The sequence below is a fragment of the Emydura macquarii genome, unplaced genomic scaffold (assembly GCF_026122565.2).
Source record: "Emydura macquarii macquarii isolate MOO-44397 ecotype Brisbane River unplaced genomic scaffold, CSIRO-AGI_Emac_v2 contig_295, whole genome shotgun sequence".
Lineage (NCBI taxonomy): Eukaryota > Metazoa > Chordata > Testudines > Chelidae > Emydura > Emydura macquarii.
This window is the reverse complement of record NW_027130432.1, coordinates 3,973,863-3,986,616: the sequence shown is the minus strand read 5'-3', so window position 1 is coordinate 3,986,616 and position 12,754 is coordinate 3,973,863. Positions and strand designations below refer to the sequence as shown.

The following is a 12,754-nucleotide window of genomic DNA, read 5'->3' as shown; positions in this document are numbered from 1 at the left end:
AAATCTTTTCATATTAAGCAAGATTATACATTTAAACGTTATACAAGTTAATATGAATTTGTTTTTTGTGATGTACCAGCATTGTAGTTTGACACACATTTGTCACAGTTTCATCAATGCACAACAGCTGAACTTTTCTGTTTAATCAGATATCCAGCTGCATTTAAAAAAAAAAAAAAGCAGATTTCTAGTGGAAACATGTAAGGTAACGACAGTACCCCACTATTTAAATATCAGTAATGTGATTTTTTTTAAAAAAAGGCTTCAGATAAATGTGCTAGGCATTTCTGCCTTCTCTTGATTTTTCTGTCACTCAATGTCTAATGAATTATGAAGTATGATAAACCAGGATTAGTTACACAGTTTGAGCCATTAAAGGGAAAAGAAGCAATGGGCATATCAGGACACTCAAAGTCATGTTTGCTAAGAGAGGAAATGGAATACTGTTTGGTAATACAAATATCACAGCCATAAATATGATGACTTAGACATGGACATGGCTCCGGTAAACAGGATAATTAGCATGTCAATATCCTCAAAATATCAGCGTGATGTTAACTTGCTTTGCTTATTACAAGAAGATAACATTTTCAGTTGTGTTCACAAAATGTACAAGCTGCTTGTCTGAGACTTTTTCAGGCTGGTACCCGCTGCACTGTTTTGGATTTGTATAACCCATCTGAATGGACAAATGCAATCAGATGGCCAAATAAGATTTTAGTTATTACTATCCCAAGTGGACAATAGCACAATATGGAACAGATTTTTTAACAGTGAGGGCAATTATCCATTGAAATAACTTAGCAAGGGTTGGGATGGATTCTCCATCACTGAAAATTTTAAAATTAAGACTAGATATTTTTCTAAAATATATGCTTTAGTTCAAACAGGATTAGTTCAAGGAAGACCTATGGCCTGTGTTACACAATAGATCAAACTAGATCAGTGGCTCTCAATCTTTCCAGACTACTGTACCCCTTTCAGGAGTCTGATTTGTCTTGCATACCCCCAAGTTTCACCTGACTTAAAAACTACTTGCTTAGAAAATCAGACATAAAAATGCATCAGTGTCATAGCGATTACTAAAAAATTGCTTACTTTCTCATTTTACCATATAATTATAAAATAAATCAATTGGAATATAAATATTGTACTTACATTTCAGTGTATAGTATATAAAGCAGTATAAACAAGTCTTTGTCTGTATGAAATTTTAATTTGAACTGACTAGTGCTTTTTTATGTAGCCTATTGTAAAATTAGGCAAATATATAGATGAGTTGATGTACCCCCTGGAAGACCTCTGCATATCCCCAGGAATACACGTACTCCTGGTTGAGAACCACTGGATGACCACGGGACTTTGGGCCTTATAAGCTATGAATATCTGACTAACATGATTCTGCTGTGCACATCCTTGAACACAGCAGCCAACATGGAAACTAATTTTCTCAAGTCTCCCACACAGGAACTATCAGGGTTTTCTCCCTACACTCCTACAAGCAAGGTGAACTGGGCAACATAATCCTGACACCTCTCAGGGACACTATGTTTATGCACTGAAGTCCTATGGACACAGCACTATAAACATACCATTTGTCCAGTAATGCAATATAACATCACAATTATTTCTACATCCCTAGGTACACATGGCATCTTTTACTACTGTGTACTAATCCATATATGCCAGATAAATGAAGTCAATGGTAGTTATTCAATACAAAACGCACGGTGAATCAGCCAGGGCATGCAAATCCTGGCCTCAATCACTACTAACTTTCCATAATTTTCGAGTATTCAGCTAAATTAATCTTTTAAAACCTTTTCTTCCATCAGAATGTGTGCCACCATTGTTAAAGTAACACTATTGTTGTGCATGTATAAAATCTGAATATTCACTTGGCCAAATCAAAACTAATTTTTCACCTCGACTGTCAAACACACTGTTCAATACAGATTGCAAGAATTTTTTTTACAATGAGATAAGTGTTGTTTTTTTTCTCAATCTCCTTGTATGCCCCAACAGCTAAACTTTTTGCTTAAGCTTTTAAAAAATTCACATCCAGGCAAAAGCTGCATAATATACTTTTGTTCTCTTCAATTGATTTCTCATGCTTAATTTGATAATATAAATGAAATTGGGGACAAAGAGACATAGATATAGAGTATTACATTTTTATTCTGTTGATATTCAGAGTTTCATTATATGCTAATTTTATTGTTGTTACTTTTCTGACATTGATAATTATTGTTTTGACAGGTTTTAGTAATCAAGTCGAAGTTTGAAAATGATTTTTATATTCAGTGAATAATGCTGGTTAAAGCAATATGCTTATATTTCTGAAGAGTGTTAATTACTTCCTTCTCTTGAAATAACTGAGCATATAGGCCTTAACACGCTGAAAGAGATATTTTTGCCACTTTCCTTTAGCATGATTCAGACCCTTGAGAAACATAAAATAATATGGTTACACATAAACCAACATATTTAAAATGTGAATTTCTCAGATAGCTGTATATTATCATTATGAGTGAAATCCTGTCTCCATTGAAGTCAAGGATTTCACTCATGGTTGTCTGTTCACAATGTAAGCAAATACATAAATCAAACTTTAAAACTTGTGATAGAAACCAAGATAATCGAAGTTAAAGTTAGCATTGTCTGTTATTTGCAGTGTTGTAAAAAAAAAAAAAAGTGTAACAATGGGAACAGGATTAGGTTTTTATCCTGCTTATGAACAATATGAAACATTACTCAAGGCAGATAACCACTTTCGTTTTGAGGTAACCACTCACTAAGGCAACAAACCAACTGAATGAGGAAGTCAGATTTAAGACAAACTTCCTCCTTCCTTTTTGTAAAAATATAGAACTCAGTCACAAGAAAACAGACATGTTTTTCGGTGTTTTGAAAACTAAAAGCAAGGCTCCCATGAAAATATATAGATTGCAACCTCATCACCTGTGAAAACTCTTCAGAAGTTCAAAGGTCAGTATTTTGTGTGTTACATTATGTAATATCAATAAGCATTCAATTAAATAACTTTGAATGGTATTTTTCTGTATAAATATTACAATGAAACAACCTGTTCAAAGCAACGGAGTGTCTTTGTGTATTGTAGTGCAGATTTCATGTTATTGTGCTTTTAGATGTTAAGGTAAGTAGTAGTTTAATACTTGGTTAAAATAGTTTACATTAATTTTTGTATGCAAAAGTGACAGAACCTGAACACAATGAGCAATGAAGTTTGGGCTTATTTCATCACCATAGCGGCACCTTATATTTATGAGTATGTCAGCATTTCCATTATACAATTGTGTTTTCAGAGGTTTATATCTAGAACATAAATATCACTCTGCTGTACCTCATCATATAAATTTGCAACTCAGAAGGAAAATCTAGTTTAAATTTGGTCAGCCATTTTTAATTTATGGGTGTTCCAGGTAAATTTCATAAGTCTATCTGTTTTTGAGATTCTTATGGTCACATTCTCCTTTTTTAAAAGTATGATTTTGAAAGTTCATAGTCTACAAAATGTACTTTTTTCTCTGGGACTTAAATGTAATAAATCAAACTGGTTAACTAACTGAACACTAAATAACTGGCTACTCTGAATATGCAATGAGCAGTGGTTGACAAAGACTGAAAGAGCAGTGAGAACTCTCACAGAGCTCAAGAACGGCCATACTAGCCAGACCAATGCTCTATCTAGCCCAGTATCCTGTCTTCCGACAGTGGCCAGTGCTAAGTGCTTCAGAGGGAACAAACAGAACAGGCAGTCATTGAGTAATCCATCCCCTGTCAGGCACTCACAATTTCTGGCAACCAAGGAGGAGGGGGAATTTTGTGGGAATGCTGCTTGCTAAGCCAGGGAGCAGAGGCAGCTCTCCTTCAGCACTTCCAGTAGAGATGGAGGAGCTTCAGTCTCCTCATTTCTGCTCTACCTTACTGCCAGGAGTTAAAGTAAGTGCTTTTACTTTGACAACCTTGCACACTTCTCCTGACACAATAGACTTCATGAGCTTCCCTGAAGGAATTCCCCCACCCATGTACAACACTATACAGTTGGCACTTCCCTCAATTGTACACAAAGATCATCTGATATAAGTGATGCAGAAATGAGAACCGAGCAATCTGCAGTAGCTCCAACTTTCTAAACATACTGCAGTAGTTCATTCTCAATAACATCTGTCACTAATATTTTATCTTACTGCAGGAATGGGAACTGTGACTTTTTAAACATTGTAACCGTCTACAGTATGTCTTTCCTTCTCTTTTAGCCGAAGAAAGTTAATCTCACATAACTGATCAAACACAAATCACTGACAAAGCCCTTACAAGTTTTTAAAACCTTTTCATTGCTAGTTTATCACAATGCTATTCTAAATAGCTATTATTTATATTATAGTGGTGCCTATAGGTCCCAATTAGGGAGCTGTATTGCAGTGCTGCCATATAGGATCTAGGAATCAGGACCCTATTATAATAAGCTCTGTACAAATGTGTAGTTTAAAGCGCACACACAGAGAAACCAGTCCCAGCCACAGAGAGCCTACAAATCTAGATTTGTGACAAAACACAGCAGGTAGATGAAACAGACTAGCAAGGGGTCAGGAGGCACGTGCTTTTACTTAATAAATAGAAGATTCAGTAATTCACCTGTCTAGTGATTGTCAGATTCAGAGGTTCATCTACAATGCAGCTGGAGGTGTAACTTCCTGCTCAGGTAGACAAACACAGACACAAACTGATTGAGCTAGCATGCTAACTAATAGCAGAGAAGCTGTAGTGGCTCAGGCAGCAGTTTGGGCTAACCGCCCAGATACCTAGGATCTCAGATGGGTTTGTGTGTACTCGGGCAGCTAGCCTGAGCCACTGCCTCTGTTGTCACAGCTACGCTGCTAAAGTGTGGGTATGTCTAGCTGAGTTGGAAATTACACCTCAGCTGTAGCGTAGATACACCCTTGTAGGCACCATAGCAGAGGTGAGTCTCCAGAAAGGACTTGAAAGAGGATTAGATGGTGGATTTATACTACTACTATAAATGTAATATATTAGCATTTCACCCAACACTCCAGTGTGGTGGTGAAGACTGGCTGGGAAGTTTGTGCCATTAAATTTCTCCAGAACCTGCAGCCTGGCTCTTTCACTTAAGGGCTTCCAGAATTTGTTCCCCTCCACAGCTGATCTGTGCCTATGTCCAGCAAGCTTTTCAGGCACAATGCAAGAGGTGAAATCCTGGCCCCCTTAAAGTCAACGGCAACAATCCCAATGATATCAATGGATTCAAGATTCTACCTTAAATACACATATTATTTGGCATAATTTCTTGCTTTTGTCTGTGTCTGGTCTTAATTCCTGACAAAATGATGGTATAGCTCCCAGCACTGTTATTGGTACAGCAGCTATCCTTTATTGCTATCTCTTGTGAAAATTTGTATATAATGTATGTTTCTTTAGCTTTGTACATAAGCATTTAGGTGTTGAGGCATGAGCAGCTATACAAGCTTCAGCCCACTGACATCAGAGGGATTCTTTTAATTTATCTCAATGGGAATCCGATCAAACCCTTACTCAATAAAATAAATAATGATCTAGAATGGGCTTTGGGAGACTTCTAAAGCTCTTAATGTGTCTGATGATGAGATGAGCATGATTTTGTAATCCTTCAGTGACAGCTTTGCAATGGACAGAGACCAGCGCCACACAGCAGGAGGAGATCAGTGGGAGCCTGTAACTGGTATAACTGCATGTTCTGCAGCCGCTCAGTCAGATGAAGAACAAAATGAAACCAAAGCTGAAATTTCATTTCAAGCGAACAATGAAAATCCAGAAACTGCTGATCTCTCAGGTTAGAAACTACAATTCATTCTACTTATTTTTCATGGCGCTATCAGTGCTTCCGGTCTCATGAGTTACAAACTGTGCACCTGATTCACTTCTGCTTTACTCCAGTTTTATATTGGCATAATTCTACTGGACTTGGAGCTACACAGAAGTAATGCAATGCAAATCAGGTGCGCTCTCTCTCTCTCTCTCCCTCTCACACACAAACACACGTTTTTCCTTTTGAACGTCTTCTCCAAAAACTGTACTCCATTCTAAGTTACAAAGGAGTGACCAAAGTTAGTTACTATCTGGTGACTCTTAAGTGACCGATATGAAATAAATTGATGCTCCCTGGCTAGTTCTCACATACACCACAAAAATCTGCCAAACTATTGCACGGAGGCTTAGGAGAGAATAGGAATGAGAGCTAAATGACCATTTCATTTCCAGTGGTGGTGTCTTCAGACCAGGGTGAAGGCACACTGTGGTATGGTGTGTGGGGAGGTTTGTGTTGAACTTCTACAATGGCTAAGAACTCCAATGCCAATCATGCAAATACATGTATTGTTAAGTTTTTTAAAGGTATGGGTTTTATTTAAAAGAAAACTGACTATTCATGTTTCTTTCGCAATGCTGTCATGAACAGCGCACTTCTCCTAAAACCATACATTTAAGGAAGACTGGGCCAAACCCTGAGGAAATGAAACTCCTTTTAATGGTATTTGAACCTAAATAGCAGGTTTAAAAAAAATCCAACTGTGTAAGGGACTTTCTAGGTACCTACAATTTTAATGTGAAAAATATAGGTGTTTAGTGATTTCCTTCTTATTCATTTGCAACCATGCATTTCCATTGTTTGCTATGCTGAATAATTTGCTAATAATGATCTAGGTTGTCTGGACAAATAAAATTATTGATGGGAAGTCAAGATATGCCCGCAAGAAACAGCAGTTGTAGTGATATCCCACTCATATATTATCCACATTGCTTTGCCATAGTTCACCTGAGCAAAATTATTAGGACTGGGTTCCAAAGACAGAAGTATCCTTCATTGCTAAATTCTAGTCCAAATTTCCCTGTAAGTTAACTTCCCAGCGTCTTACACTCCATTTTTACATGTACAACAAATTACATTCTAGCTTTGGTTATGACCTAACTTTTGTGGTCTAGATTGTAGCATGGACCATGGGCCCACAAAAAGGAGTTGGGTCAGTAAGAATTCCCTTTTTGTCCCTACACTGGCTACCTGGATCTGGTGCAAAGGGCAGGGTAGGGATGGAGTCTTCATCCCCCCTTCCCCACTCATCAACCCAGAGCACAGGTGCAGGGGGTTTCAGAATTTGCTGCAGACATGAGCCAGCCATATACTACCCCTTCTCTTTCTCTCCTGCCATCTGCCCCCCCACCCCCCTTCCAGCAAGAAGTAAACAGGAGGGAAGTGTGACTCAGAGGCATGTGTGAGTCATGGCCTCCCTGTGTCTATTCCTGGGATAGCGCAGCCCATGCACTTACTGTGAACTCACAACCTAGCTCTACAATATGCTTGTAGGATGTTTTTTTCATCATGTTTTCTTCAGACAAAGTTGTTGTGATCAGGATTTTACTAACAAGCTTTACTAACAAATTTTCATATGTTACAGTGGACAGGATAAGTTTAAAGGTAGTGATGTACACATTATTCATGCAATATGATATCAAAAATTCAATTGTCCACTTGCATGAAGAATGTACACGGATTTTTTTCCCCAGATGCACTGGCTATAACATGAGATATTAAATACAGTAGATCCTCAGTGTTACGAACACCAGAGTTACAAACTGACCAGTCAACCACACACTTCCTTTGGAACCAGAAATACACAATCAGGCAGCTGCAGAGAGAAAAGAAAAAAAGTGAATATAGTACAGTACTGTGTTAAACGTAAACTACTAAAAAAATAAAGGAAAAGCAGCATTTTTCTTCTGACAGGAGTGTTTCAAAGCTGTATTAAGTTAATAAGTCAGTTTTAAACTTCCGAAAGAACAACCGTAACGTTTACATTTCAGAGTTACGAACAACCTCCATTCCTGAGGTGTTTGTAACTCTGAGGTTCTACTACATATTGTTTTAGATACCGGTAACTCCCCAAGTCCCAACTCTTCAATGACAACTAAGCAGCTTCAGGACTACTGGAGGAATGAGAAACGCCACTGTAGACAAGTCAAACTGCTTTTTGAAATCCCATCAACCAGAATTGTAGAACAGTACTTATCTAAATATGTGGTAAGTTAACAAATTAATATGTAATGTGATTTCATTCACTCTACAGGGATCTGCACAGCATGGGTCTTTAAATGAAAGCCTCACTCAGGGCCAAATTTTGCAACCCTTGTTCCCATTGGGTAGTACCTTCTCTCAGAGTAAGGCAGTTCTTAAAGTGAGCATGGCTGGCAGAATCTTGCCGTAAAAAAGCCCTTCAACAAGCAGTTTAATCAAGGTTGCAGCAGTGAAAAAAAACATTAACATTGCTAGTAATTTGAATGTCTCCAACAAAGAGGCCCTGTCTACATTATTGTTATTATGTGTAGTATTGTAGCACGCAACAGCCCTAGTCATGGATCAGGACCCCATTGTGCTAGGCGCTGTACAAACAGAACAAAAAGACAATTCCTGCCCCCAAAGAGCTTATAATTTAAGTCTAAAACAAGAAACAACAGAGTAGGAAATTCACATTGGTGCGAGTACATCAGTGTGGTTACACCAGTACTCAACTAAGCTACACTTGGGTAAGCCCCACATTGTCAGTATAACATACCTACATTAGAGATTTGCACTGACAAAGCCTAAGACTCCAGTCCTACAACTAGACCAGCTTTGGAGTGTATCCTCTTGCATGCATAGTTCTGCAGGAGAGTCCTATCACTTTTTTAAAAAAAAGTGAGTGAGAGGGACAAGGACAATTGTAAGTGAAAAGGATAAGACATTTTCTGACACTTGTGAGATTATGATCACTCATTTCCATTGTTATGATATTTCAGATCTATTTATCAGCATTAAGAAGTCGTCTTCTATTGCTCGTAACTAAAAACCCCATATTTTTATTAATCACATTTTTCCTATTAGTGTAAAGACGATTTGTTCTTTCATCTAACATTTGAATGTCAAGAGGGGAGAGCCAACACAATAGGCCAGATTCTGATATTTTTACTCACTGCCCTGAGGACTCAGTAAACCTGGGTTCTATTCCCAGCTCTGCCACCGGCATGCTGGATGACTATGGGCAAGTTACTCTGTGTCTCAGTTTCCGCATCTGTAAAACTGGAATGATGCCATTTAGCTCTTCTGTAAAGTGACGTAAACAGATGGAAAGAGTGCTAAGAACTATGTATTAATTATTATTATTACTCACACAGGTTTATTGATCCCCGGTGGGACTCCTCTTGGAATAAGGTGCTATTCAGTGAGTAAAGGTTTCAGAGTCTGGTCTAGTGTGATCTTATATTTTCAAAGGAGGTTTACATGCTATGCATGTTCTAGTTAGATTCTGTTACCCTTGCACAGGTTGAATAGTATCTGACTCCCTGAGTAGTCCCACTGATTTCAATAACACTGCTCAAAAGAATAAAGATAACACTTAGTGTGTATAAGGGGGATAAAATTTAGCTCCAAGCTCAATAACTACTTCTTTCCCCTTAAAAAAATGGCTGAACAAATCTGAAGAATGTTTTTATTACAGGAAATTGCCTTTTTTTTTTTTCATGGACATTCCACAACTGAGGAAAGGGGGGGTGGTGAGGGAATAAGGGATAAATTCATCTAATAAATTATTTGTTGTGAATTATTCACTCTGCTGCCCTTGGTAGTCAGATTTCTTAAATCATCGTTTTACGTTCTGTGCAATTTTTTTGCTCTCTTGCAATATTGTTATGAATCTGCATAACTAGTGTGTACTTTATTCTCAGCAGGGAGCAGTGCAGTGTATAGGAAAATGTCACAGTGTTAATGAATGAAAAGAGATCAGAGCAGTGGCATCTCCGCTTTAGGACATGACAGAGAAACTTGCTAAAATGATGATTTATGAGCTTTAAAATCAAAGGACAGAGAATGCCTTTTATAATAGAATGAGAGAGATTCTTATGTTAGTATTGGTTTGTAACATCTAATACTCATTTCCGGCACAGGAGAATGAATGACTTAAGCAAACTGTGGGACTAAATCCATTTAATTCAATAGGAAGAGGATGAAATTATGTGTCAGCAACATCTTGACCTGATCCAAAACCCATTCAGGTCCACAGGCTATATTATCAACTGGTGTAAATTGGCATAGCTCAACTGACTTCAATGGAAGCATACTGATTGATACAGGTGAAGGATCTAGCCTAATGGGAGACTTCATCAACTTTAATTGCCTTTGGATTAGGCCACAGGTGGAAAGCTATTTGTAGAATATATAGCACTCAAAATTTTGCTTTGAAGCTCTGTGTGGGTTTTGTTTTTAATGTCATGTTTAGTAAATTCATTTTGCTATCAAGGTCATGCCAGTGTTAAATTGTGAATGGTTGCTATTAAAGATCCTTCAGCAACCTCTTGCAGAAACACTTCTATAACAAACAGATTTTTTTTTAGAAACAGGGCGTTCTCTTTTGCAGTATTTATATAAAGTTTTAGGCTTTGCATAATAGGACAATGATTTAGAGAAAAAAAATCTCTGAAGTAGCTCCCTCTCATTTTTGCATATATCAAATATCCCCTCCAGCTTTCTCCTTCAGAGCATTTATAATGCCCAGAAATAGCCAATACAAACAACATTTCTAACAGTTACAACTAATGAAAAATATATCACATTCAATAGGAGGCCTGGGAAATCCATTCAGTTCACTACAGATGATTGCTTGAAGTAACCATATTAAACGAGTGCAGTTACATGAATGCACCATAAGTTATTTAAAGCACTCCTTCTAAACCTTTACAAGCAATTTGCTAATTTATCAGACTCAGGACCCTAAGGTGCTGAGTGCCTTCTTACTGAATTCAAGGCCCTAAGAGGCCCTACTTGCAAGCGCTATATGCAAGCACAAAGTATTAGTCACAACAATCTGAAAGAGTAGTGGTTGGGCACTATTGACTTAATGGATACTTATCTCAAAGACCTTGCTTATATTGGGAATATGCTCTAACTCTAGTAACTGATGGCCAGTCAATGATGTAGCAGAACCATTGCTACACAAGGTCACCTAGAATGCAGGTCAGTGCAATTAGATGTAAATTGGTGCAATTTGTATTGGGACCTTTTTCAAACAGGAACAAACTCCACTGGTGCAAATTATGGCTTTCCTTGTCTACATTTGCAGCTGCCTCAGTGTCAAGCCCAACAGGAAAAACCCCAATGCATACAATGTCAAAATAAAGTTTAAACTACATTTGTCAACATTCAGCAAAACTGTAGTTTTATGTAACAAGACTGAATATTTCTTACTGCTTGTTTTTTTTTTGTTTTGTTTTGTTTTTTTTGTCAGTTGTACAAAATAATCATCATCCAGACAGGCAGTTTTGATGGCAACAAAAGTGTAATTGAGCGTCGCTACTCAGATTTTGAAAAACTGCACAAAAATCTTTTGAAGGACTTTAATGAAGAACTGGAAGATGTGATCTTTCCCAAAAAGACCCTAACTGGAAACTTCACAGAGGAAATGATCAATGAGAGAAAAATAGCCTTCAGGGACTATCTGGGACTTATGTATTCAATGAAATGCGTCCGAAGGTCCAAAACCTTTATCAACTTCTTAATAAGACCAGAGATGGAGGAAGCTTATGGCTGTCTGAGGGGAGGCCAGTACACCAAAGCTTTGGAAATACTTGTGCAAGTCATCGCTCTGCAGGAAAAATTAACCAAACACAGCCCTGTTTTAATAGTCCCTACACTCTGTGCTATACTTGTGTGTCACAAAGACCTGGACAACCCAGCAAGTGCCTATGAATATGGAGAGAAGGCTTTACTTCGCCTTCAGATGCATGGTGGGCACAGGTATTATATTCCATTGCTAGAGACAATGATCACTTTGGCATATGAACTTGGCAAGGACTTTCTATCCTTGCAAGAGAAACTGGAAGCGAATAAGGCAAAAAGATGTGAAATAAAAATGTTTACCCTAAAAGAACTTGCTGTTCGAGAGTACATAAAATGAGTGCAAGAAAAGATCACTGATTGTATTTCACTGAATAGCAAAACCCTCTGATCCTGCTCTTATTGAATTCAATGAAGAACATGGACTTCAAAGTGTGTTCTTAAAGCAGTTTTGAAGAGGAGAATGCACCTTACAAGTTAACAGACAGCAAAAGTTAAGATTCTGATATTTTTCAATTTTAAAAACTATGATAAAATACAAAAGGGATATTATCTCATTTCTGTAAGAAAAAGTTGTACTTACTATGTAGTTACAAATAACTCCCATGCTTACTAAAATGGAAAGTAATTTGTGGGGGGGGAGACACTTTTTTTCAGTTTGTTTATTTTTGACAGCCTTTGTGTATAGCCAGTTTCACGGTTTCATCTGTATAGGCAGTGAAAATGGAAACTCGCATATAAATAAAATTATGCAGGTGCTTAAGTGTTTGCTGGATCATGAACTTTCCCTTCCTGAAAAAAACCTTATAAACATAAAAAGGGAAGGGGAAAAACCTTTATGAAAAATTTTTTAGAAGATTTAAAAAGACATTTTCAGGACTTACCATTTAAAGGGCACACTGTCAGAAATTAGATTTCATTTTTTTCTGCACCTATCAAAGCATTTTCAAAGATTGCTCAGAAATTCCCAGTCATTTTTCAGAGTTTTAATAGAATGGGGTCCAATCCTGCCCCCACTGAAGTCATTGGATATTTTACAATTTACTTCAATGGGCGTGGCAGATACCGGTGCTCATCATGTCACTGGGAATGGCGTTT

The 12,754-nt window shown here is 37.5% G+C and overlaps 1 protein-coding gene across 1 annotated transcript; it reads left to right on the top strand.

Annotated features, from left to right (window-relative positions):
• The first annotated feature begins 2,881 nt into the window (after positions 1-2,881).
• SNX20 (sorting nexin 20) lies at positions 2,882-12,385 on the top strand. Its single transcript, XM_067549757.1, has 4 exons — positions 2,882-2,988; positions 5,673-5,851; positions 7,941-8,092; positions 11,328-12,385. Exons 2-4 carry the CDS (start codon positions 5,686-5,688, stop codon positions 11,994-11,996), a joined length of 987 nt encoding a protein of 328 aa, XP_067405858.1. The 5' UTR covers positions 2,882-2,988; positions 5,673-5,685; the 3' UTR covers positions 11,997-12,385.
• The last annotated feature ends 369 nt before the right edge of the window (positions 12,386-12,754 follow it).